The sequence below is a fragment of the Coptis chinensis genome, chromosome 4 (assembly GCF_015680905.1).
Source record: "Coptis chinensis isolate HL-2020 chromosome 4, ASM1568090v1, whole genome shotgun sequence".
NCBI classification, from domain to species: domain Eukaryota; kingdom Viridiplantae; phylum Streptophyta; class Magnoliopsida; order Ranunculales; family Ranunculaceae; genus Coptis; species Coptis chinensis.
Window position 1 is genome coordinate 44,129,667 of NC_141459.1, and position 27,136 is coordinate 44,156,802.

At 35.9% G+C, this 27,136-nt stretch overlaps 1 protein-coding gene across 5 annotated transcripts; it reads right to left on the reverse strand.

Annotated features, from left to right (window-relative positions):
• Positions 1 to 23,685: 23,685 nt before the first annotated feature.
• LOC147503619 (uncharacterized) lies at positions 23,686 to 26,557 on the reverse strand. 5 transcript variants are annotated; one of them, XR_015220221.1, is made up of 8 exons: positions 26,431 to 26,557; positions 25,653 to 25,745; positions 25,451 to 25,539; positions 25,062 to 25,187; positions 24,812 to 24,937; positions 24,623 to 24,719; positions 23,890 to 23,943; positions 23,686 to 23,795 (listed from the first exon to the last, which is right to left on the reverse strand). XR_015220221.1 is itself a non-coding variant. In XM_086603982.1 (6 exons), the coding sequence occupies exons 3-6, from the start codon at positions 25,503 to 25,505 to the stop codon at positions 24,628 to 24,630; spliced, it is 399 nt and encodes a 132-aa protein (XP_086460108.1). In that variant the 5' UTR covers positions 25,506 to 25,539; positions 25,653 to 25,745; positions 26,431 to 26,557; the 3' UTR covers positions 23,963 to 24,627. The 5 variants fall into 5 exon arrangements, 1 of the variants encoding a protein (XP_086460108.1); XR_015220224.1 differs by lacking the exon at positions 25,451 to 25,539; XR_015220223.1 differs by lacking the exon at positions 24,623 to 24,719.
• Positions 26,558 to 27,136: the final 579 nt, after the last annotated feature.

Below are 27,136 nucleotides of genomic sequence, written 5' to 3' on the forward strand. Positions count from 1 at the left end.
ATAGTTTAATCTAAAACAAGAATTGGATTTGAAATTAAACTTAATTAAAACAATTAAATCTAGATCTAGAAGCTATTCTAATGGCTACTTTCTATTCTAAGCTCCTTTATTTTCTAACCTAAAAATCTACTATTCTCTACTAAAAAATCTACCCTTAACAAAGAGCTAAGCTTTTGTTTTTTTATACTTTCAGATCCAAAAATCGTGCATGGGCTTGGAGCCATGTTTTGGGCCAGAGAATCAGGCCCAAAACCCAATTCTTTCAGTCCAAAAAGGCCTCTTCAGCTGCAGTTGGCTTCAACAGACTTTTCATCCACTTCTGCTCCTCTTATTGGATCACGTCTTGGACCATTGGAAAGCTCTTTCCGAGTCGGTCGTTTTGACATAAGGTAGGCCCCATTCCGAGGTCTGAGTCCAAAGATATGGCCTTCGGAAGTTCTCGACTTTGTGTCTTTCAAGTTACGCGTCGACTTTTCAGCTTTTGACCGGGCTTTGGAAAGGCTTTGTCTTCTTGAATCTTAGCCTTTAATCACAGAACTCCTTAGTAACCGACCTTTGCTCTTTTATCTCGCTAAAGTGGCACATAATGGACTTTGAAGCCTGAAATGCATAAAAACACGTAATCAGTGTTAACTCTTAATTATTACTCACATAATTGGTCTAAAAGTATGTCTGTTACAGGGTTAAAACAACAGTTTTGGGCTCTTATCATTTTCCACTTTGTGGAACGATCTCCTTGCTTCCTCGGGAATCTCAGGCCCACCCAATTGCAGACCTTTCTCAAGCATGATCCTAGTTTCGTCGAGAACGTTGCTCTGTAAAAAGAAATACAAACCTAAGTTAGCATTTACAGTTGTAAAAAAGCGAAACTACAATTATAAAAGCACATCACTCACCAGTCGAGTTCCTAGGGAACTAGGATATGTCTGCAAAGAGAAATGAATAAGAAGCTGAAGATTTATCGTTCGAATGTGAGTATTCATTTCATACCATTCCATGTTGCCAAGCTCACACTCCCATGGATAACTTGCCGGGGGTCCTCGATTTTGGGGTTGGATCACGTGATTCTCCCATGTTGTCCAATATACCAAACCAGGATTCCATTTGACCTCGTACCCGCGTCCGTTGGTAGTTCTCATCGCGTGCTTTGGCTGTGGAGGATTGGCGGGTATAAGCTGCAGGTGACCCAACTGACGGAGCACCCTACAAACATCATAAAACTCCATAACACCAAAAAAGCATATAAAGCCCTCAAAATAAACAATATCATCCACCGGGCGTAATTGTTCAACATTATTGTAGGGGCACCATTCAACCTGTCATATGAGAAGTTGAATAAATCAATACTGACATACTCCAACCTGTCAATTAATCAATAAAATATTAAACAAGCCCATATACTTACCATTGTACAAGTTGTCTCATCAAGAATTTTTCAAAAAAGCTGCAATGCATGTTTTGCGTTAACATAATGCGAAGTGGCAATTGAGTGCCTACGACATCGAGGCTGCCCTAACTCATACTCCAGGTTTGGGAATGGCCTTAAGTGCGGGAAGTACTCGTAGATCCATGCCTAGATGAGAAAATACACATACAATTAAAATACTAATAAGATAAAGGGTTAACATATCAACGAAAATACTAAATATTTCACCTATAGGAGAGTGAAATAGCCTGAAATGGCTTTGACTTTGCCACCTGTGGCAGCCCCAAGACCTCGGTACAAGTATGCAAGTATTGCTGCACCCCACGCATAGTCTTTGATCTCGCTAAACTTCGACAACAACCTCAAAAAACAAATAGGCACTGCAGTCCCAAACTTGTCGGGGAAGAGAGTACATCCAAAGAAGAATAACAAATAACCTTTGACAGCATGATGTACCTCTATCTCAGTCAACGCCTTCTTCACACGGCCTTTTACTTCAATCGCACTATCATGCACCTTCCCAATCAAGTGATGTTTCAGGAATTGTAACCTTACTTTTGATATAAAGTGGTTGTCTTGCAACTCCTTCTTAATCGCTCCCAACGATATATTCAGAGCGCGATGAAGAAGTTTCTGAGTCTGTACCAACTTCATATTAATGGCCCCTTGCACGGCTATTCCTTTTATCAAGACTCCTAGGAGTTTGGAGACATCATCCAAAGTGATAGTCATCTCCCCAAATGGCATATGAAATGTGTTGGTCTCCGGATGCCACCTTTCCACAAACGCAGAGACCAACACTGAATCCTGATGCTGGTATACTCCCATCACAAGATCATACAAACCCGTCCTTCTGAGCTCGTTTTCAAATCTAGGATAGTTTTTAAATTCTGACTCTAGATTCCTTTGATTTAACTTGGTTAGGTGCTGACCACACTTCAAAACTCCACGCTCCTAAAACAATAAAGACAACAAAGAGTCAATGAGGAGAAATTTTAATTTTGTAAAAAATATATATTTAAAGTACTAATTAATATTAATATTACCTGCCCCACCCAAACATCGGGAGCAACGTGCACAACATATTCATACAATAGCTGTTCTTTGGAACGTCCTCGCACTCTAGTCGGGCCACCACCATATGTGTCTAGTTGGTACTCTTTGTCTTTCTTCGATTTTCTCACAAAAGTTTGAACATGACGTACCACCAATGCCTCCATTGTTTCCTCCACCGCTTCCTCCTCATCATCATCCTCTTCCTCACTGTCATCCTCCTCCAAATCGTCATACATTTCGTCCCCCTCCTCATCGTCGTCACCAGACTCTTCACCATCCTCCTCTTCCCCTTCCCCTTCCTCTTCCTCATCACCATTAGCATCCTCCTCTTCTCATTCCCCTTCCTTCCTTATCACCATCATCATCCTCCTCTTCACCATCACCACCATCTAAATTTTTAGGAAGAACTACATTGACATCGACATCCTCATTCTCATATATATCCTCATCTAAACCTAAATCTAAATCTACATCCTCATCTACAATAGGAGCCCTTATTTCTTTCTTCCTTCTTCTTTTATTTCTTTCTATTACCTCTAAATCACTTACACCTACTAAATTACTCGGATCAATGGCTTCTCGATCCCCTCTACGGGCGGATATCGACGTGGCCCTTTCTCTTTTTTTCTCAGACGGGTCAGCACGACCCAAACTACTACTGCCACCACTAAGCAATTTCTTTGCACCTATGTAGATGGTTTTCGCTACATTTTTGACATTCTTTGATCGAGGAGCCATTATTACTACAAAAAAGAGTAATAAACAAGTAGTAACAAGGTCATTTAAAAAATGGTTGTCGTCTTTGGAAAATGACAACAAACAAAAACGAACATAACCACTCCAAATCAAAGAACAAACAAACATAACCACTCCAAATAAAAAAAGTAAACCACTCCAAATCAAAATGGTTTAATGTACCAATGTAAAAGTTATTCTACAACTTAAACTAGATTCCTAATTCTGTCTGAAGTTAGCAAAAAAATTAACATGCCTTAGTTAATAAAACCCAACGAGGGGAGCATCTGATTAACATAGACGTTGTAGTAATGCACAATAATGGCTTTGTTGTAATATAATCAGCCTGGTAAAGTGTAAAACACCCATAGACCAAATCAAAATCAAATGCATTCTAATCTGAATGCTCTCTTAGCAAGACAGACGTGAGTACAAAGCTTCCAGACTCTGGGCCATCTACAGCCTAGAGTTGCAAATTCTAGTTCATAATTCATTCTAGCCTTAAATTAAGTCAATCCCATTTCAACAAATATCATTTTAGAGCATTCCATACACATTCTATAACACTAATATAATTCAAACAAAATGAAGAAGGGGCAAAGAGTTTTTTTAAAATATAAAAACCTAAAAAGCGTGATTGTATTTCTTGAACTTGTGATGCTGATAAACAAACCCAATATTGCAAGTTTACAAGCACCCATATTGATTTGGTTATGGTTCTAGTTTGAGTATTGCAAGTTTGAGAATTTCGATGTAGAGTCGGTACAATGGGAGCGAAGGTTTCGATTTATTTAGTTATTTAGTTTCTTGAGGTTGGTTTGTTTTTTAGTACTCTTGTTTTTGGGTGCGAATGGTTTGGATTTTGGTTTGTTTTAATTTGGGCCCTTAGATCTCGAGATGGAGTGGGCGAGATGAGTGCGCGAGATTTGGAGTGGGTTGGAGTGGGCGAAATAGGGTCCAATACTCCAATATATTTCGTTTGAAATATGAAAATTTATTTTTCAACACAATTATTTATATCTCGTGCCGATTAGGACTAGGCTTCCAATTTGGGCTTCTTCTATTTGGTGCCTTGTCTTCTTCATCTGCTAGCTGCTGCCATGAAACCTTAAGAAAAATGGGTGCTCAGGCATTCTCGACCAAATACCTAAAACACATACAATTACGTTCGAACCCATAAATCACCATCTCTTAACATACAATTTGACTTTGATTCAAGTATGCCTTCTCTTCTACTCATAATAGATTGAGCCTCTATTCGGATTTCTACATAATGACTTAACAACTATATTCAGTGTTAAATTCTGTTTTGAGTATATTGTGTAGACTTAGAACTTGTTAAATTGTCAAATACTACTTACTAGTTATTTAGTTAACCTCATCAAGTTTGATACTTGCTCATGAAATAAAATACTTAATTGGAATTGGAACCAATTATTATGTCAAACATTGTTAGATCTAAATTTAAGCTCTATTCACATTGCACTTACTAAGCAAACTGATTAAATTGTTACTGATGTAGTCTTCTTGAGCCGGTTTCCAATTTAGGTTCTTCAGAACTAAATATAGTATTATGGCGCCGAAGTGAAAGAGGCCTTCTCAGTCCATTCGTAATAGAGGCCCGACTGTGAATAGTTGTGGGTTTTCTCATAAAGATTTTGTATCTCCATCGGCTTATGCAACATACATGGAAGAAATTTGTAATAATAGACCGTTGGCCTTGGAACGTGAGGTTTTGCTCGATGAGATCGGTGACAATATTATGACCAAATGGATCGAGAGGATGAACTGGCAAAACTTGATGAAAATAAAGGGAGTGGCATACCCCCATTTGGTCAAGTTATTTTATGCAAATATTCATGGAGTGGAAATGCATAACCTCATTTTCAAAACAAAAGTCTGGGGGAAAGATATTGTAGTTACTCCGGCAAGCATCCTGTCAACCCTTCAGGTTTCTCGAGGAGATGTTCATCTTCTTTATCCATTGAAGGTCAATTTTCAACACCATTACAAAGATTTTATTGCCAAGTTTGTTGGAGTGGGTCTTATGAAAACAGTCTGCCATCGACTAGGATGAAGCCGCAGTTCCGTATTCTCCATCGGATATTATTCTCAACTATCTTGCCAAAATGTGGTCATTTTAACCACATTAACGACTTTGGGCTTTATCTGATCAATGCAATGCGGAAAGGGGATAAACTCGACTTGGTAACTATAATCTGGCATAACATTGTGGAGCATTCTGGTAGAAGCAAAAAGAATATATGTATGCCTCATGGCATTCTTATTAGTAAAATCATCACAGGCGCTGGTGTTCCTCCCCATTATATGTATATTGAGCAGGATTCCCCTATTAGCCGACTGACTGTTTTGAGGATGACAAGTAGGCATGTGCACGAACAAGATAGTGATGACAACTCCCTAATAGAAGTGATTGCTGCCAAAATAAAAGACATTTACCAGCTAATGCAGAGTATAAAATCCGAACTGGACATAGTGGTAGAATACTTGAGGAAAACATACCCAAACTTTCCTCCCTCCTCCTTGGAACTCAGTACAAACATTTCCTTTCATGAACAATATAGTGATAACGACTACCTAATAGTCCCTAATGCTACCCAAACAAAATACTTGTCCCGGCTAACGCTGGGTACAAAATCCCAACTGGACTTGGTGGTAGAATACTTGAATAAGATATGCACAAACTTTTCGTCCTCCTTGGAACTCAGTACAGACAATTCCTTTCAATGGCGTTCAGACTATATCCTATCCGATTATGAGGGTCCAGAGGCTCCTGAGGAAGACGAGTGGCAGAAGAGGGTCCAAGTAGATATGAATATGAAGGAAGATGGTAATGATAATGAGGATGGTGAGACAGAAGTAGATGGTGATAGTGAGGAAGTTGAGAGTGAAGCCGATGCTGACAGTGAGGAAGTTGAGAGTGAAGCAGATGGTGACGAGGAGTAGTTTGAATATGTTGTTAATCAGGTATTCCATCATGTTCCCGTCGCCGTTCTATCTAATTTAGCTCAACAATAGATCTTGATTTTTGCAGTTAGTTCTCCTATTGATGATTTTTTATATAATTTTTCAGGTGAGCTACAATGAACCTTAGAGAGAGGATGGTTTGCGTTAAAGGGACACGTGTATCTTCTTCCTTTTAATGTTGGGAGAATGTTATTATGTACTCCTGAGAAAATTCTTTTTAGCACTACTGTTGTCTTATGAATTATTCCAAGATGATTTACTAGGTTATTTGTTAACTTATTTTATTTTATTATGGTTTGGCACTTGGGTTGATTCAGTGGTCATTTTAACATTTCACAATTTCCTTTACCAAACGGTTTGTTCTCATCATGAATACATAGAACTCGTTGTTTACTATTTGGCAAGTGTATTTCTATGACAATATTATCAGGAATACAACTTAGTAGTTTAATGGAAGTTGTATAATATTTCGCACTTGGTTTATTATGGATCATTTTTATCATGAACTAAACTCTAGACTTCATTTTGGGAAACTACGCACTATATTTTTTCTTTGAATGAGAACTCCGTCACTATGCACTCATTGCACTTGGTTTACGATGCACTCATCTAACACTAGATTTTGTGTTGTGTTATATTGTTTTTTTTAAAAAATAGTTTGGGGTAAGGACGAAAATATCGAATTCAAGCAATATATCATGTACCCCAAAAACCGAGATATATAGGTGGAAATATCTCCTTTTGTTGATGGGAATGGTTATATTAACTCCAACTTATAATGACTCCAAAGTTACTCCACTCCTAAAAGTTGACTTTCGATATGAATTGAGGGCTAATTTTTTGTAGAGAGATATATCACATGATGAAGAACACCTAATTGTTAAAAATCAGCTCAATTGACTATGTGTAACCTTCTCAAAAGTTGTTATGAATTCAAAAGTTGTTATAAATTTAATTACATTCTAAACGATTTTTTATAATGTTGTAGATCTTCAAATAAACTGCCAAAGTATAACATATAGTATCCTTTTTGGTTGCCAAAGTAAGGATGATACATACTATATACCATCCTTTTGAGCCCCATTATCACTTGGTTCTCACCATTCTTACTGGAAGTTTTGGTCTGCCAAAGTAAGGATGATACATACTATATACCATCCATTATTTGGGATGCTACATACCATATACCATGTATATATACTATATACCATGCACAGATGAAACTGGCCTTAACGACCTCCTCAGATCGCTAGTCTATAGATCCAAACGATATGAAGAGATCATTTAGAACAACTTGCAGCGGTCTGACGAGGTCGTTTAGAGTGAATTTGAGCGGTCTTCCCAGATCGTTTAAAGTGATTTTGAGCGGTCTTCCATCATCAATAGAGGTAGATGAGTTTCAAGGTGAGTGGTCATAAATATTTGCTGAATGGCTAATGGCCTGATGCCTTACATATGTAGTTATCCGTTTCATGAGCCTGCACACAGTAGTTTTTGGCATCTATAAAGTATACATATTGGACAGTTTACTAGTTAACTAGGATCAAGAACGTGCCTTCTCACTCAAAAGTATGTCAATGGAGCTCCCACAAGTAACAAGCCATTTCGGGATGATACATTATATATATATCACAATTGACAACTTGTTCATAATACATTACATACAGCTCATACTCAAGATAGTTGTATGTATCAAATATGGTTCAAATATGGTTTCGCTTCATTATATTCGGACATCACCATTGAAACTGCCATTTGATGTCGAAAGTATGGAATGTCTAGCTGGGTGAAGTTGTAGTCCAACTGTTGCCCATTCCAAAACTCCATGAACTTACAGGTGAACACCCCGCAGTCATACATACATAGAGAAATTCCATTTTAGTCACTCTAGATGGTAAAATTCTAATAAATTTGAAATTAAACGTTTTATCCATTGGCTTGTTGTGGAGCTTCCCATTGTGTAATTATCCAATCTGTGACTGGAGAATCTGTGGCATGAGCATCGCCAAGAGCACACAACAAAGTATGCATATAGGAAACCTAAGCAAACAAAAAATAAAGCATAAGCATAAAGTGTAAAAATGGATGATATATACGATATAACCTCATGTTAGAACGATGATATGTAACATGTAACATCTGTCTCACATTAAGCTACATAACATACAAAATATTGCAAAATGAGCCACACAATAATTAGTTTGGCATTAGCATTAATCTAACCAGTTTGGTGGTAAATGGAAGACCACCGGAGATATTACGTACTAGCCGATGTTGACAGCGAATCCATCATAACTACGGTGCGATCCTTGGGGTTAATAATGTATAACCACCAATGATGATCTTTCAATATCGGTATGTACCACTGCACAATAACAATCGAATTAGTTCCTATAGTTCAAACCCAACCTATGTTATAGAACGTATGATTCATGACAAAATCATCTTACTCTTCGATATTGTCTTATGTCTGCATCTAATTTAATTAATTTTGTTGCAGCAGCAACCTTCAATGGGTCAGTGCTCCATTCCTACAAAACTTAATTGGAACTCCTAAACAATTATGGATGCATAGAATGTCTCTTGTTTGAAATCCTCCTAGTTATTGATTCACTGTCTCATAATTTAACTTATGGTTTGGAACATAAAAGATTCAACTTGATACATTCATATGTGTGTTCATAAGCGCTAAATAATAGTACTTCTTACCCATAAACCTGCACTTTTGTTGTGCATTCAGATAGGCACACCAAAGAAACCCAAACTACAACAAATAACATATTAGTAACGTCTTATATTTGATAAACAGTAGTAAATTTATGAAATCAAACACTACGATGATAGTAACATACGAAAAGCGACACTTCACTAGTTCCTAACAAACATTTAAATGTAGATCGGGACTCATGCCACGTAGGAAAGCTTGCAATGAATTCCCTATGACAAGAAAGAATAGTATTAATTGGTGGATGAGGTAACAAAATAACATGTAGGCAATTCAATGAGACTGTTTACCCGGGTTTGGCAGTAGGAGAGAATATCCAGCGGAAGACTTTTTCTTCGTCAGTTGTTAGCAACCAATGAGGTTCTAGCCACTTTGGATCTATATCTGTATATGGGTTGTCTTCAATGTCACGGCTAACTAAAAACTACAATGCAACCCAAATTATACACTAATTGCAGCTTATACGCTAATTGAAGGGTATGTGTTTATATTCTAGTTGAAATTACCTTATTCTCTTTAGGGGTCACTGGAGAAGAGAATACAACCTTGCCTTTCTTTAAAGGTGGTGTACATAAATATTCTTCATTGTCGAAAGGCAGAACGGAGATATCAATATCATCCTCATCTAGAATTGTTCCCCTACTTCGAGTATTATCGATTTCATCTGCTAACATCTTCTTCAATCTATTCATAGAAATAGAAAGTGCACCAACATCTTCCACTACTTGACTTAGAGCTGGTGCGAGTGTACTTTTAATATCTTGGACCTCGGCCCCTACAATGCTTAACTCCCTCTTCAGAGAGTTAATAGTGTCATATATGTTGTACGATAAACTTTGTTCAACTTTGGATTTTTCTAAATCTGGGATTTTCGTATATAAAACAACAGAGAACACAAGGTCATTGTTTATAATAGACATGAAAAATAAAGAACTAGCAAAGAAACAGTTTTATGAAAAACCAATAACAACAAACGGCCTATATCATGATACATAATTACATACTAACAAAGATGCAAGCTATAGTGTGTTTTTTTTTTCAGGAGCCAATATCGAAATAAATGGGTTAATCTCTTAAAGTTAAGATTTTCCACTGCTTGCCTTTCAAAAAAAAAAGATTTACCATCACTCAATTCATCTATTGCTCAAACTTCCTCAAAACTAATAACTTCCTGAAAATCCACCAAAAACTACTCTTTTCTTCTTCTCAAATCAAACTAAATATAACATATCATCCAATTAGTACCTCTTCTACTTAAAGCCAAATACCAACTATGGTCCGTCAACACCTCTAGAAGTAGTTAACAACCAAAAACATATATTTACACATTCCTAAATATTATGTATTATGCAAAACACTAATAGATGTCGGAAACATATCAAACGTTCTAGAAGAAGAGACCATTTGTAACAAAAGTTAGTTAGTATAACTAACTCACCTAACCTCATGTATAAATACTACACTAGTTCTCTGTGTTTGAATTATTAATGAATCAAATTAAAATTTTCACTACCAAAGTAGACTAGACGACCTCTATCATGATAAATAAAAACATAAACTTTATGCAATCACCTTAACTACTGTCACCAAAACAAAGATGACCTTTCTATGCTTAGGCGGATCTGAACAAAACCATACCATTGTGCACCATATATCAGACCAAAACACATTCATCCTTATACAAGACACTCCTTAACCCAAACTATACAATTTTCAAGTATATTGAGAGTGAAAAATACGAACTTTAGAAAAGGTAGCACCTTTGAAGATATGGTTATGTTTCCCTTTATAAAATGAGCTGCCTGATAAAACATAAAATGAATAGTTTACCTACGAAATGAACGATAAAACTCAAAACGTAAATAAACTAAAACTAATTTATGATGCTTATATTTATCAAAGATTCTACTCTCAATCCTATGAGATATAGTGGAGTAGAGTGATTCGTTCCACTCCTAGTCCTTCCGTATGCTATGTTCTCAAGTGTAAGTACTCTAAACTTAAAGTCTAATGAGAGATTTATGAATGAGGCAACTAGACTACGATGCAACTACCCACGAAATGCAACTAGTCGACGATGGGAATAACTAAGGGAATGCTACGTTGATTCTATGATAAGGAGTTAGAGGGGGATTGATTCCACCTTAACTCGACTTAAGTTCCTTTTAACGACGAATCGTCGTAATCCGAATTGAACTGCTTCGCAGAACAATTGGTTCTTCCTAATCCCTAATTACACATGGCATTCCTACCAATTCATAACTAGCATATTAACGATTAAACCCATTCTCATGGTGAACTAATCGTTTCTAGAGTGGAAAGGAAATTACGACGATTCTACGATATTCGGAATCAAGCTTTCATCAAGGCTTCTCAACCCCCTCTAATAGAGGTTTAGCCGAGAATCATTACGCAATCATTTCCGATTACATTTAAACTAAACATGATATAAAGAATTGAAATTTACTTAATTAAACAATAATGAAATCTAATTTAATGACTCAATTGAAATAAAGACAGGAATTGAAATTAGATCTAGGAATGGAAATGACAAAATCGAAATTGATAAAAAAATACTACTTTATTGATCTAATCAAAATGAAGAACAAGATTCAAGGGTTTAATCTAATACAATAATTGAAATGGAACTAAACTTAATTAATCTACATGAAAAACTAGATCTAGAATTCATTAATGGAGGCTAACTAATCTAAATCTAATCTAGGTCTAACTATCTACCATTAACAAAGAGCTAAGCTTTTATTTTTATACATTCAGATCCAAAAAATCGTGCATGGGCTTGGAGCCATGTTTTGGGCCAGAGAATCAGGCCCAAAACCCAATTCTTTCAGTCCAAAAAGGCCTCTTCAGCTGTAGTTGGCTTCAACAGACTTTCCATCCACTTCTGCTCCTCTGATTGGGTCAAGGCTTAAACCAATGGAAAGCTCTTTCCGAGCCGGTCGTTTTGACATAAGGTAGGCCCCATTTCGAGGTCTGAGTCCAAAGATATATCCTTCGGAAGTTCTACTGACTTTGTGTGCTGTTTCTGCCCGCGTCAACTTTTCAGCTTTTGACCGGGCTTTTAGAAAGGCTTTGTCTTCTCGAAACTTGGCCTTTAATCATGGAATTCCTTAGTAACCGACCTTTGCTCCTTTATCTCGCTAAAGTGGCACATTTCTGCACATAATGGACTTTGAAGCCTGAAATGCATAAAAACACGTAATCAGTGTTAACTCTTAATTATTACTCACATAATTGGTCTAAAAGTATGACTGTTAAAGGGTTAAAACTACAGTTTTGGGCTCTTATCACTGCCAAACTTAAGTATATGAGTTACCAACAACTAAAACTATATGAAGAAGAACAAAGTTAAATAACCTACTCATCCTCTTCACCATCTTTGCCAACTTAGTTATTTTCCGAAATAATTTGCTGCACCTCACAAAAATGGATCTGTCAAAGTCTACCAGATGTCACTTGGTGCAAATCTCTATATGGTTTGCAGCCCATGCTTGCATTGGTACGAACTATTATACCTGCAGATAGAGTACGCGCGAACAGATATTTGTGGGTTTTTTATGAGTTGGGATCCCCTAAAACTAGCCACTTGATAACTGTTTTAACTCCCGACCTATCCACTTTCACAACCGTGCCTTTGCATTTGATTTCTACTATCCCCTAATAACCGATTTTCAACGCCCACAGTAGATTTCGATTTTTGGGTAATGTTAATAGATTTTGGAATGTTTAATTCCTATTTTCCTAAGCGGTTAAAATCGGTGATATGCGATTAATCGGTGATTAATCGGCACATGCTTCAACCAAGTGATATGCGATTAATCAGTGATTAATCGGCGATTTAATCGATTATATCGGATGTATATATTTGACACTTACTTTCAAAAATATATAATAATATAATAGCAGTTCTAGAGTACGCCTGCTGCACCGGTACGCATGAATTTAGTCACAGTAGATTTTCATATAATATAATCATACAAGATATTTCTAAATAGTTATCCGAGATACAGCAAAAACATATCAAATTGTCATAATCATATCTAACCAACTCAATTCAATTTTAGAGTACTACATAGATGCCAAACACAACAATTATATTAAATATTTAAAGGAATAAGGAGAGAGAAAGCTATATTCTCATACAATAATTTGTATATTTAACATTCGTTAAGAGGAGAAAATCTGTAAACTCTTCTTAGCTTTGTGTGTTCATTAGGTTCCATTTTATTAATACAATTTAAATAATCCAATTTGTTAATTTTATGTACTTTTTTTGGTAGGGAACCGATATTTTCAATAAATATTTTTCTCATTTTAGTGAGAAATCGGTCATCTCCGCCGATTAATCAGTCAATTCAGTGATTAAATCGGTTCAATGAGAAAAGTTTAAAAATCGGTAAAAACTAATCGGGTTACAAGCGATACACGATTCATCAGTGATTAATCGGCCGATATAACCGATATTGATACCATAGATATTTTCTTCCCTTTATTAATTTGGGTTTTTTAGACATTGGTCATACTATTATTATGGAATTAGACTTTGGTCCAGAAATGTTGAAATATTAGGTTTTGGTCCTACTTTTGTTACTTCACCATCAGTCAACTTAGTTAATTGTGGTCATGTCGTTTGCTCATTTGAGCATGGTGTCACACGTGCTTACAAGTAAGACTAAACTCTAATATTTGCCTTTTTGACAAGTAGGACTATTCTTTACTTGAGAGTTCTAAATTAACCATTCAAATGGAATTTGATTCCCATATTGAGGAAAGTTTTTTTCACGTTCTACAATAAATTGCCTTGAAATTGGCTAATATATATGTTGCATAAACCAATTCTCTTAGTAGGGAATAAATTCAAAGCACCGCCTTCAGTTGCATCTTTTGCGCTAGAAATAGTAATATGTATGATAGATAAGAAACTAAACAACATATCACCAGCATCGGACACTATAATTATTTTAGGATCTATAGAATTTTCTATTAGAGTAAAGATTTTTCTTGTTTGTTTATTTTTAATCGTGCTAGGGTTCATATTTTCATGACATAGTTTTTGATCGATGAATGTTTTACAAGTGTATGTATTGAATCTCTGTGGGACTCATGAATGTGTATCTGAGGAAAAGATTGTGGGTATAATTCCAGAAAGTAGAATTGTCATTCAATGTTCAAGCTAAGTAAAAACTTAATATGTTCCATCATTCCAGGCCACCTCATATATAATGGGCGGACCGAACATGTAAAGATTATATGAACTTTTATGGATGTCGTTGATTTGGATAACATGTTCCAAGATCCTACTTGAAAGATGCATATTTATTTCTTTTGTGACTACTTACTTTGTAATGAGATACTCACGACACCATAGTGCTTCTTCTATGCATGTGTTTTCAAAACAATTTTTCTAGTTTCTTTCTTCCATACATGTGTTTTCAAAACAATTTTTTTTAGTTTCCTTCTTCTATGCATGTGTTTTCTAAACAATTCTTCTGGTATTTTTTTTGTTTTTTGATTCTCTGCTAGGCATATACTATGGAACTGGAAGTAAAACTTGCAAAACTTAAAGAACATAAGGAAGAGTTGCAGAAGATCGAAACAGGAGGATTGGAAGATACACATTGTCTAAACCATCGTCCTTTCTCACTCTTAAACATAAGTTAGTATTTGACCCAGATAATAATGTCATTGTTAGGACATGGTCCTTATTATAAGTTAGATATTAGAGTTTAGTCTTACTTGTAAGCACGTGTGACGCACGCTCAAAAGAGCAAACGACATGACCACAGTAGTAGGTGATGGTCAAGTAACAGAAGTAGGACCAAAACCTAATATTTCATCATTTATGGACCAAACTCTAATTACCATAGTAATAGTAGGACCGATGTCTGAAAAACCCTATTAATTTCAAATAGTATGCTTCAAGAAAAAGATTTTACATAAATACATACCCTATTTTTTTTTAAAAAATTATTCTTTAAACTAGAAAGTAGATGTGATTGCAATCACACCAGCATTTTTAAAAACTTGTTCAACAATTATAACTATACATATAGAATTTCTTTTAACAAATTGTTATTCTTGTTTGCGTCGCTAACCCATTTTAATTTCCTGGAAGTTTTGATCTGCCAAAGTATGGATGATAAATACTATGTAGCATCCATTATTTGTCATGCTACAGACCATGTACCATCTGGTTGAGCACCATTATCACTTGGTTCTCACCATTCTTACTGGAAGTTTTGGTCTACCAAAGTAAGGATGACACATACTATATACCATCCCTATTTGGAATGCTACATTCTATATACCATCCTTTTGAGCACCATTATCACTTGGTTCTCACCATTCTTACTGGAAGTTTTGGTCTGCCAAAGTAAGGATGATACATACTATATACCATCCATTATTTGGGATGCTACATACCATATGCCATGTACATATACTATATACCATGTACAGATGAAAGTGGGCATAACGACCTCCTCAGATCGCTGGTCTATAGATCCAAACGATCTGAAGAGATCGTTTAGAACAACTTGAAGCGGTCTGACAAATTCGTTTAGAGTGAATACGAGCGGTCTTCCCAAATTGTTTAAAGTGATTCTGAGTCTTTCATCATCGATAGATGTACATGAGTTTCAAGGTGAGTGGTCATAAATATTTGTTGAATGGCTAATGGCCTGATGTCTTACCTAAGTAGTTATCCGTTTCACAAGCCTGCGCACTGTAGATTTTGGCATCTTTTTTTTTTTGCCGAGTGAGCTTAAAATTGTATTAAGTATAGGAAAAAGGGTAGGTGATTACAAGAGTTTAAGTGTAAAATAAAGAATAGAAATAAAGAAAGGGGAAAAGATGGCAGCATACATTGATGAAGTGAGATTGTAACCCGTAGGCTAATAAGTGCTCAAAAAATACAGTTTAACCCTCGATTATGCCTCTTGTTTAGCCATCTTAGTGGACTAATAGTGTTTATAAGTTATGGTTTATGATTCTACAGGTGAAAAAGAGACTTTTGTGGAATAATAGAGAAAAAGGGGTAAAACGGAGCAATTCAGAGCATTAAGGATCACATGGGAAGCCCGTGGACAATCATAGAGAAGGCCAAGGAATTGAAGCTATTAAAGATGCGACTTAGACCTATTTTAAAGCCTATTTGGAATCCCAAGGAAAAAGGATTCGTTATTTGGACCAAAGCCCGCAAAAGAGGATAGAAGGATAAAGCAAAAGAGGGAAAATAGACTTCCGCGTCTGGGACGCATGGATAGTGAGTCCAGATGCATTGCTCGCGTCTGGGACACATAGATCGTGCGTCTAGATGCATGAAATGACACTGTAGCCACTTCCTTCTCAGTTTTGGAGACGAAGTTGGACTCTGAAAGAAGTTGATTTGTATTAGGAAACAAATGGTGGTTTGGAATGCTTCTAGAACTCATTGTAACCCCTATAAATAGAGGACCTAAGTGCCTCATGTAATTTGCCAATTCACTTATATTCTTGTCTCCAGAACTTGAGGCAGAGAGAGATTAATAATAAAAGATTCGGTTTTAACTAGTCGAGTCTTAATAAGTTAGTTTTTCTAGTCTTATGTTCTTCGACTCTTCTTATTCTCGTTCTTCGTGTTCTTCCTTCTTTATGGAAAGCTAATCTTCTCCTTCAAGGGAGGAGATGAAGCCGGTGCTTAAGGTTTAATGATTCTTCTAGTTCATGGTGTTCTTCAATCAAGTTAGTTCTTTATATTTTTAGTTATTAGTTCCATTGCCCACACCAAGGGATGGAAGTATAGAATAGGGTTTATGTTTTGCAATATTAATATCATGCTAGTGTTCTTTACCTTTCTTCTAGTAGTATAGTTCTTTAGAGTTAGGGAAGTATTCTTTGTGTTGCCTTAGAAGGGGTAGCTCAGGGAGTGGCTGCCTAGGGGAAGTATTCTTTGTGTTTGCCTTAAGTGGTGATTCATTTAATGGCCGCCCTATTAGGAAGTACTCCTTGATGTTGCTCTCGATAATATATTGAATGGCTGCCCGAGCTTACATAAAAGGAAAGAAGATATTAATAGCATAAACATAGGAACAACCTTAAGTAGAATTAATTGTTAACAATGTTTCGTCCAAGAAGGCATCGGCACTCGCTCGATTGCCTAATTGTAGTCTACTTGTAAGAACAACCATGAAGCAGAAGATCATAGATCAAAAGTATTGGTGGATTCTAATCTCTTGAATTCCCTCTCTTATAAATTCTCAATAGTTTAGTTAATTTAGTTTAGTTTAGCATTAGAATCTAAAATCTCTACAATCATAGTTTTTAATCCCTCAAACCCCCTTTTCAGTCTTGTCCTTCACATAACATACACTTAAAAGTGGAACTATACCCTACTCATCCTTTACTTATTTAGGGATAATTAGGTTTTGATACGCTTCTATTTTGTTCGACGATCCATCATCCATCTACATCATCCATACACCATCTCCACACATAAAAAGAGGCAAGGTCATAGGCCTCCAATATATCACTACATCAGGTACCACTTCCATTCAATCAAATCTAAAATAAGTGCTAGTGTAAGCCTCCCATTTATATAGCCATGGAGGATTACCATGATACATAAAGGGGGACTCAGAAGACATAGTTGTTGCTCTCTTTGCCACCTACACATATCCAAATTAGCAAAGGGGTAGTGCGACAAAGCAATCAACAACCTGGGGAGGTGGGACAACTTTTCCAGCTCTAATTTTAAACCCTCTTTCAAACCACAATAAGTAACAAATTCAAAACAAGGTGGAGATGCCAAAGCCTTGAGAATCTGGTCTCTAGTAATCAAATACTACACTCTAGCAAGGAAGGAGGTTCATCAAATTGAATCTCTGATATACCACCACATATTCCAGCAAACATTTGCCAAAGAGTGTCTTCTAGCTGATTGTTCTGTGGGTAGTGGAGATGCTTCAGCAACTATTCCTACTCATGTTATTACCATCTACTACTGTTGAACTCATTGTTGACATGTATATAAAACATTGACAGACCACTATGAACATAGCAGGAATAACAACAAATATTGATTCCTAAGTGAGAGTTAGCACTCGGTACAATAAGGAGACCATGAGGAGCTTATATCTTGATTAATTAAGTCTTGACTTCGAAGAAATACACTAGTCAAAACTTTTTACATCAACAGTACAAATGATCCAATATCTATATAAATTATACATAGAGACAAGTAACAATATAATAATTTGTAGATAATGTAGATTAGGGTTATAAAGTAAACATTAAACACAGACAATAGATCTCCCTTACAAGTCACAAGTACCTAAAACTACATCGATCTCCTACATCCTCGACGATAATGCCACTGGCTACAATTAAGATCTCCTTAAGACAATATAATTCTTTGTACTGCAATCTCGACACTCTCCAAGATGGCTAAGAATTCTGCCATATAGTTTGTATTAACACCTACCCCTGTCAAAGTGTAGCTAGCATTTAGAAACGTTTAATTTAAGATTTATTAGAGGACTTTATAATTTCCACTTGTTTAAGAACTTTCCTGAGTATTGAGATCCCATAAGGTTGAACTAAATGAAATTGGTCTGCCACTGGAAATTGCCCAAAGTATTACATTTGAAGAGAAGGTAACTGCATGAAATAAGGCTCACCTACAAGAGTTGGTCGATAAGAAGTAAGAACCATTACCGTCGCATGACTTGTGATATTATAGTCAGTAGACATAATGCCACTAGCTATAATTTCACTAGTCATGCCACGGGGGTGGTTCTTACTTCTTATTGACCAACTCTTGTATGTGCACCTTATTTCATTCAGTTACTTTCTCTTCAAATGTAATACTTTGGGCTATTTCGAGTGGCAGACCAATTTCATTCACTTCCACCGTATGGGATCTCAATACTCTGGAAAGTTCTTAAACAAGTAGAAATTATAAAGAACTCTAATAAATCTTTAATTAAACATTTTACCCATTAGCCTGTCGTGGAACTTCCCATTGTGTAATTAACATCGCGAAGAGCATGCAACAAAGTATGCATAACTTGTATCATCCGTTTGACTTTAAGCTACATAACATACAAAATATTACAAAATGAGTCACACAATAATTAGTTTGGCATTAGCATTAATCTAACCAGTTTGGTGGTAAACTCAAAACCACCGGAGATATGCTTATACACTAATTGCAGCTTATACGCTAATTGTTCTGACAACAAACGGCCTCTATCATGATACATACTAATAAAGATGCAAGCTATAGTGTGTGGTTTTTTTTCAAGAGCCAATATCAAAATAAATGGGTTTATCTAAAAAAGTTAAGATTTTTCCCTGCTTGACAATCATAAAAAACAAAAAATTAAGTATTGTCATGATTCTAGAATAAATAAAAACACAAAATTTATGCAATAACCTTAATGACTGTCACCAAAACTCCATCGGCTTATGCAACATGGAACTGAAAAAATAACTATTAGTACCTTAATATACTTGCTCAATGATCTAAACCTTATTTTGCCAATATGAAGCACAACATCTACGGGGCAGATGTCTTGTTGCCAGTGTGTTTTCATTGAAAGAGCTTAATGGTATAGGATAATCCTGCTACAGTAATTAACCACTACTGTCATTAACAACAATAAATTACAGGATCTCCCTCCACTGCCAATTCGCAGTATGGCAAAGAAACAACTTGCACTTCACTTATTTAACATACAAAATAAATTTCATGTAGATGTTAAGGCAAAGAATTCACACATATTGTGTGAGAAGAGATATAAAATACAATAGCATCCATACCTAAAACCAGTCAGAGCAAGCTTAGTGCAATTGTACTCTTACAGGCTTCTGAAGAATAGCAGACAAGTAAACCTGAGACTTTCCAGAAGAAACAATATTTTCCCCTACCACCCATTTCAACTTCTTGTATCCAAATCGCTCAATTACCCGTGTTAGAGTCATCTTCTTCTCCTCATCTACACAATGAAAGTTATCCAACCAAAACAAGCCTCCGACTCTTAAAACCCAATCAATATCAAACATCAAAAACTCCATTTTCTCTTGACGGCCCCCTTCGCCTAAACTATCAACAGCATGAACCAAATCAAACACATTGTCGTAAAAGGGGAACCTCTGATCTAAACTAAAGAACATAGGACCTTGCAGCAATGAACTCATTAAAAGGGACATCAACATTCAATGTCGATGTTACAACAATCATATTTTTCTTTGCCATGCATCATCGCCGCAAAGGTCCCAAACCCACCACCAATATCTAGTCCTATTCTAATTCCCCCACTCCCCAAATCCATAACATCATGGACAAGAAAATCATTCTTACTTTTAGCCTTAACAAATCTATACTTTTCAGTTCCATTAACCAAATCAAAACAACCAACACAATCTGTCTTCATACCCAAGAACTTCCTTTTCCATCTGGGCTAGTTTCTTTTGAGAAGGAGTCAGTTTCTCTAAGGATTAAAGAAACTTGTACAAGACTGATTACTATTGCAGCCCAAACTAGTTTCTTAGCGCAGATCTCGAGATGGTTTGCAGTCCATGCTTGCTTTGTACAAGACCGATTACTATTGCAACGCGAACTGATTTGTACCCTACATTTTGGATATTTTAAGAGTTGGGATCCCCTAAACCCGGCCACTTGATTTTTCTTGTTAACTCCCTATCCACTAAAGAAGGTCGTGCGTTTGCATTGACCTCCTTATTTATAGATTTTCAACACCCACAGTTAGGAGTGTAAAAAACAAACCTTTGACCCATTACCCGGTAGGGGACCCGGTCTTCAACCGGCTCCCAGACCCACACCGACTCGCCACCATTTCTACGCGCTCGGGCTATGGGTGTAGGTTCTACGCTCAAACCCAACCCGTTAAGCCGCCCGACCCACACCGTATCAAAAGTCGTTGACCCAACCCTGTTGATCTGCACAATTTCAAGACTCTAACTCTAATATTTTTGAATATGAATTATATTTTCTTTTAACTTTTGTACGATTTTAGGAGATAAAAAACTGATGAGTTCAACATCAATTTAAATATTCAAGTTTGAACATTGGGCAAATATCAAGAGTTCAAATTCAACTTTCGAATTTTGGAGAAGATGAATCATTCATCCTTGTATTAATTTCGAATTCTTTTAGTCGATATTTTATTGTTTTGTACCATAGATCCTCGCTCCCATCTTCATTTTATCATGTTATGGAACATAATCAATTTACAAATGTTAAATCATGAAAAAGAAAATTCAAATTTTAAGATATGGTTTTGGGTTCAAGTTGCAGTTTTTTATTTTTGTTTATTTTTCATTGATTGATTATATTTTGTTTCTCTGTGTTGTGAATTGGAAAGATATTACCTCAAGAATTAGAATTAGAACGTTTTTATTTTTGTAGGAAATAAAGATCTTGGTCAGAGATTATCGGAAAAAAAAGGATCTTGGTCAGATCCCAATATGAGCCCGAGCCCATGAGCTGAAGATGGCCATTTAAAGATGAACTTATTGGGTGTTGACATTGTTCGCCCATTAGCATTTCATGTTAGTTTTAGGAGAATTTTGAGATCCATGTGACAAGGATGTGGTCCAGATAAAGATGAGTCCTTAAGAAACGGATTGATGTTCATGGAGCATAATTGTTCTTAAGCAGATGTCAGAAAACCCAAGTCATTATGCTCAAGTTCGTCAAGTAACTAGCTTTGGTTCCTACTTAATGTAGACGAGAGACCGATTATACATACATTCTGGTAATTGACCTAAACAAGCACAACCTAAACAGTGGCTCCTATGTTTGTGCATAAGAAAGATCTAAGTACCAAGCACCTAAGCGCGAGGGTAAACTTGCCTTAAAGCATGAAAATCAATGGAGACAATGATCTCCTCCTCTTTCTCTCCCCAAAGCTTTTGCCCTAATTTCTCTTAAAATCGTAAGGTTTACGTAGAATAAGAGATTATAAGTTGTCCACCCCTAATATAAATTTAAGGAGCATTAATTGTTAAATATCAAACTTAGCATAAAAGAACTAAAAAATAAGATAAATATTTTCAAAACATTTAATCTCATAATTGATGATCAAAGGGTTTAGAATATAGTCTTCTAAAAAAAATATATATTTACAAGTCATGGCACCTCATAAAGAAGCCCTTTCCAAAAAGACAAAAGAAGAACATATGACTCCCGTTATTCGCATCTCTAATCAAAGGTTAGGAGTCCTTTGAGCAGAGTAGGTCCCCAACTCTCATACGTGTATCGACCTTAACGAGGCCGAGTCCAAAAACCTACAACAACTATAAAAGGTTAAACCTCAATATAAGCAAGCTTACCCAAAAGGTTAGGACCTACTTAGCAATAGAACCATCTTTTGCATATTAGTTAACACTTCATTTAACTTGTACTAGCAAATGATTCAGAATTTATTTTCAACACCACATGATAAGAGTACCACTTGTAATACTTACTTAATATCAAAAGAAAATGGTTATCATTAACCATGCACTACACCATAACAGCCTATTTGTAATGGATATGCATCCGTTACAAAAAATATTAGTAACAGTTATCTTGCATTGACACAAAAGCGTGACAAATATTAGTAACGAATATCTGTAACACTTATTATCCATTACAAAATTTACTAACGGTTTTAAAGTGTCAGTGAAATTAATTTCAGTAACGGATACGTAACCGTTAGAATTTATTAGTAATGGTTACCAAATTTGTTTAGCCTTAGTCAGTAACAGATATAAGCGTCACTTTGATTTTTTATTTCTAACATTTTTGTATCCGTTACTAACTATTTTTCATTGTATAAAAAAATTTGTTGCTAACGGTTATGTATCCGTTACTAACGAATTTTCATTATATAAAAAAAAAATGGTTTCTCTAGCCTTTTTATATGTGGGCCACCTGTACTGGTGCACGTACCAGTACCTGTATCTTGTTCATAGAGCAAAGATGAAACCAAACAATCGAATCTTTTATTATTATTCAGATTTTAGAAACACACAGATAAAACCGAAGGTCCACCCAAATACATTAGGACTAGAAACCAAAGCCAAAACATACATGATACGCTATGTTCCTCTCCAAGCTTCAGGGGTATTTTAATAGATATCCATCTTATTAATGATGGCTTAGCAGTACCCACTTCGGCCTATTGAATCACTATATAATCATCCATCAATAAAACAACTGTAAATGAAAGAATGAAAGAATGACCAATGCACACTTGCATCTGCGGTATAGTGCATAGATCGATCAACTGTTTTTGGTTTGGGGATCCTCTTAAGCTGCCAAGCCTCCTCCAGAAAATGCAACGGCTCTAGAGTTGAGGATGTTCGTGTCTGGCACTGAAGTTTGGAAAATACCATAAGTTGTTGGTGTTACTGAGATATACATAATGAAAATTATTTAGCAATTACAATTTTTCTGAATAAGAATTACCAAGTGGAGCTTTGAGGACGAAGAAACATGCTCCAATAATAACATAGCAGCACAGAAGAACCAAGCTTTTTAGATAGTGTGAAGTCCCATCCTACAAATAACATCGGCAAATGATGATTAACATATTAGCAACTAGGTCAAAACCAAGTAATTAATTTTATGACTTCTCTATCTGTTAAGTCGCAAACACAAACAATAATAGGATTATGTTAGTACTGTGTTTTAAGTTATTAGCTATTATAATGAGTTGATCGAAGAACGTATAGGGATACCTGTAAAGTGAAGGTCTTGACTAGTATGGACAAAGCAAGCAATCCAGTTTCAAGAAGATTAAAATCGAGATCCATGTTTATGCCTAGAATCCATGCATTGGTGACAATCAAGGGAATCTAAACCACAACAAAGTAGAAGAAATTAAAATTGTGACCAAAGTCACCAAACTCCGGACAAAATGGAATTTAAATGCTGCTGGTTCAGTCTTACCACAAACATTGAAATTTGAGTTGCAGACCCCAAAACAACACCTAGAGTTATATCCTGCAAAATTCCCAAAATGCACATTATGAACATTTTAGAGTTATGTCCACCGTTACTAAGGGATAAATAATAATCTAATGAATGGTATCATTCTTTAAGCATTATAGAGCATTGGTTCCTTTCTTTCGGTAAGAATGATACATGGCTTAAGTGCAGGGGGGATTACAGATTCCATGAGACAAACCATTTGTTGCATAGAGTACTTCTCTGAGCTTATGTTTCTCTCAAGACATAACCTAGCTTGTACTTTTAAGTGAAGTTGCCAAGTTGGTGATCATCATTTTTCAAGAAATTTAGAAACATGTGGGGGCAAGAGCAGGTGTATACAACTATCTAATATGATTAAACAATCAATAAAATATACTTCATACGCTTAATTAGGTCCGATAGAGGGTCTTGTTCTCTTATAACTAATGCAAAGTCCCAAATACCCTTGTCTCTCCAGCTCTTGCATGAAATCAGTCATAGCATTACTAATAAACAATTTAGTCAAACACTTTATAGACAGACTGAAAACCCAAAACAGGGAGATAACATCACCCAAACAACACATTATTTCCAGTTAAGCAAATTAAGGAGTTAAGAAGAAGACAACTTATAGAGGATGCAATCTAAGTTTCAGATTGGTAGAACTACAATAAATTTTTCCAAACCAACAAGAAAAGAACAGAAATAGTACCAATTCTACACCATAACTGTCAATTTGTATAAATGTCTCTGGTGTAACAAAATCGAACTAAAGAAGGCAACCTTCAAAGAGAGCAAACCTACAAAAACTAATCAGTAAAACTACACTTATTCTTGAAACAGTGTAGGTGATTCCTCCATCAAACGAGAAGCACTTAAATACAAAGGAGATTAAGATTACAATTTCCGCATAGATTAGCAATTGCCCCAGCAACCATACGAAGAGTTTGAGGATCATCAACATCAGCAGCAGTCATTAACAACAAACTAATGCCCCCTTGATCCATTAATTGCTCTTTATTGGTTTCTGGCAAATTACCCAAAAAAATCAGAGAGGGGAGAATGAAAAAAACTATGATTGATTCCATATTCGGCCCCAAAAGACACACCTGTAATCAAAGTAGAATTAATAAGAGACATAAGATATTCACCATTCATTGCTAGGTTGGCAATAGCACTAGCTGCTACTCTACGTATCATCTCATCGTCTGAGCTTTTAAGAAGCAACAGCAAGGATGTCAAACCACCAGCTTCAACAATCTGCTCTTGATTTGCTTCTACAAATACACGGAAAAAATAGCACATAGAACACAATCATTGCTTATGTCATCAAAACCTAATCCCATAATTCAAATGTGGACACTATATCATTCCTAATAGAAGCTAACATACTACCGTAAACTGATATGGTAAGTCAAGGCCCAGATCAATTTCGTTATAACCCAGAGAACGGTTCAAAAATATGATTTGGTTCATGGAAATTAATAAAAGGTTAACATACAGACTGTATTGCGCAGGTACTTCAAAATGTAAGCAGTACCTGTGTCGGAGACTCCGTATTTTAACTGAAAATGCCATGTCTCTGGAGTGTTCATGTCGTGTCTCAGCGCAACACAGCATATAGATAAACTTTTCAAATAGAATCATTTCTGTCTCAGAAGTAAATATCGCCTAGAATGCTCGCAATGACACATGTTGAAAATTAACAAAGTTCTAAATCGAAACAAACAAAAGAAACGCACCTTCGGCTGCCAGATTTGCAACAACTTTTACTGCATGAATCCGGACCTCAGCATCTTCTGATTGAAGCAATGACAATATCTTTTGAAATCCCACTGCAACGACAACAATTATCTTTTGAGTAAAAAAAAACACTAGAGAGGTAATCCTCAAATATCCAGCAACATCTTTCGGATATTATTTTGTTACCTTGTTCAGAGAGTTTAACTTTCGACTTTCTAGAATCATTCATTTGCGAATGCCTAACTTTCAAAGATAACAACATTTCAAAGAGTGTAGGTAACCCTCAATACAAAAGTACATTTCCAAGTCATTACATTGGCGCCAACCCAACAACTCGATTAGATAATATCAAAACTGGCACAACACGTTCACAGAACTCATTAACACAAAAAATAAGTTACCTTTTTAGGATTAACACTTGACCTCCAAATCAAACAAACCGTGTAACTTAAGGAAACTCAATGCGACAAATCAATTTACATAGTTACAAAAATGTGGGGTATTACAATAGTGTACTTGCATCTATTAAATATCTTAAACAGCCGAGCTTAAACATTGTGAAGCTGAACTTGGTTGACTTGAATACCAGCTCTAGTGTTATAGTGTGAGTAGTGACTAAGTTCTAATTGTCACTTAGTGACACATAGACACCCACGAAGAAATATATACGATCTCCTCTACTGAACAAGTTTTATTGAAGCTTGTGTTTTAATATGTTTTATGTGTGTGTGTGTGACATCGGCAGCATTTAACTTTTGGTGGGGCTATCAGTTGTACCTTATGAAATACGTACTCTGAGTACTTGCATCTCAAACAACATGTTGCTCCAACTTAATCTTCTTCTTTGTGTGTGTTTTTTTTTGCTGGAATCTTCTTCTGCTTTGTTGGACTGCAGCAACTTCCAATCCCTTCGCTCAGCAGCAGCAAAGCAGATTGTTTGTCAGATGAGGCAACACATCGAATCCAAGATCCAATTTATGGCTGTGTAAAGATTAGAGACCAATTACGACAGCATATAACCATGCTACAACATGAACTAGCAAAAACACAAGGTAAAATTGATTTTTGACTACCCATCTAATGAATCCCATGTCCATCCCCATATAAATCACACTAAAGCTAAAAAAAATGAAGTAAAAATCATATAAACGAAGATTTTAATAAAAGGGGTCTCATAAAACACTTATAAATCAACATAAAACCATCAAAGATCAAAACTTGGACAGCCCCAGAGACTTAAATCAGCTCATAAACTATTAACACTATTGAAAAATGAAGAAAAGTGTGAATTAGAAGACAAACCCTATAGTACATAGAAAATCTTTACATATGGAAATGCTAACTAAAGTATCCAAACCCTAGCTAGAGCAATACACAATATACATATATAAATTAAATCAATATTAATAAAAAGCAAAAGACAACCTCAAGCATCAGTTGAGTTCTAGTGTTAAATGAATTAACACTAGAAGCACTAGAAATC

Coding starts and splice junctions, on each gene's coding strand:
- LOC147503619 (XM_086603982.1), bottom strand. CDS start 25,505: ATGAACACTCCAGAGACATGGCATTTTCAGTTAAAATACGGAGTCTCC. Junction 25,188..25,450: donor ATACGGAGTCTCCGACACAG/GTACTGCTTACA, acceptor GTGTATTTGTAG/AAGCAAATCAAGAGCAGATT. Junction 24,938..25,061: donor TGCCAACCTAGCAATGAATG/GTGAATATCTTA, acceptor GTAATTTGCCAG/AAACCAATAAAGAGCAATTA.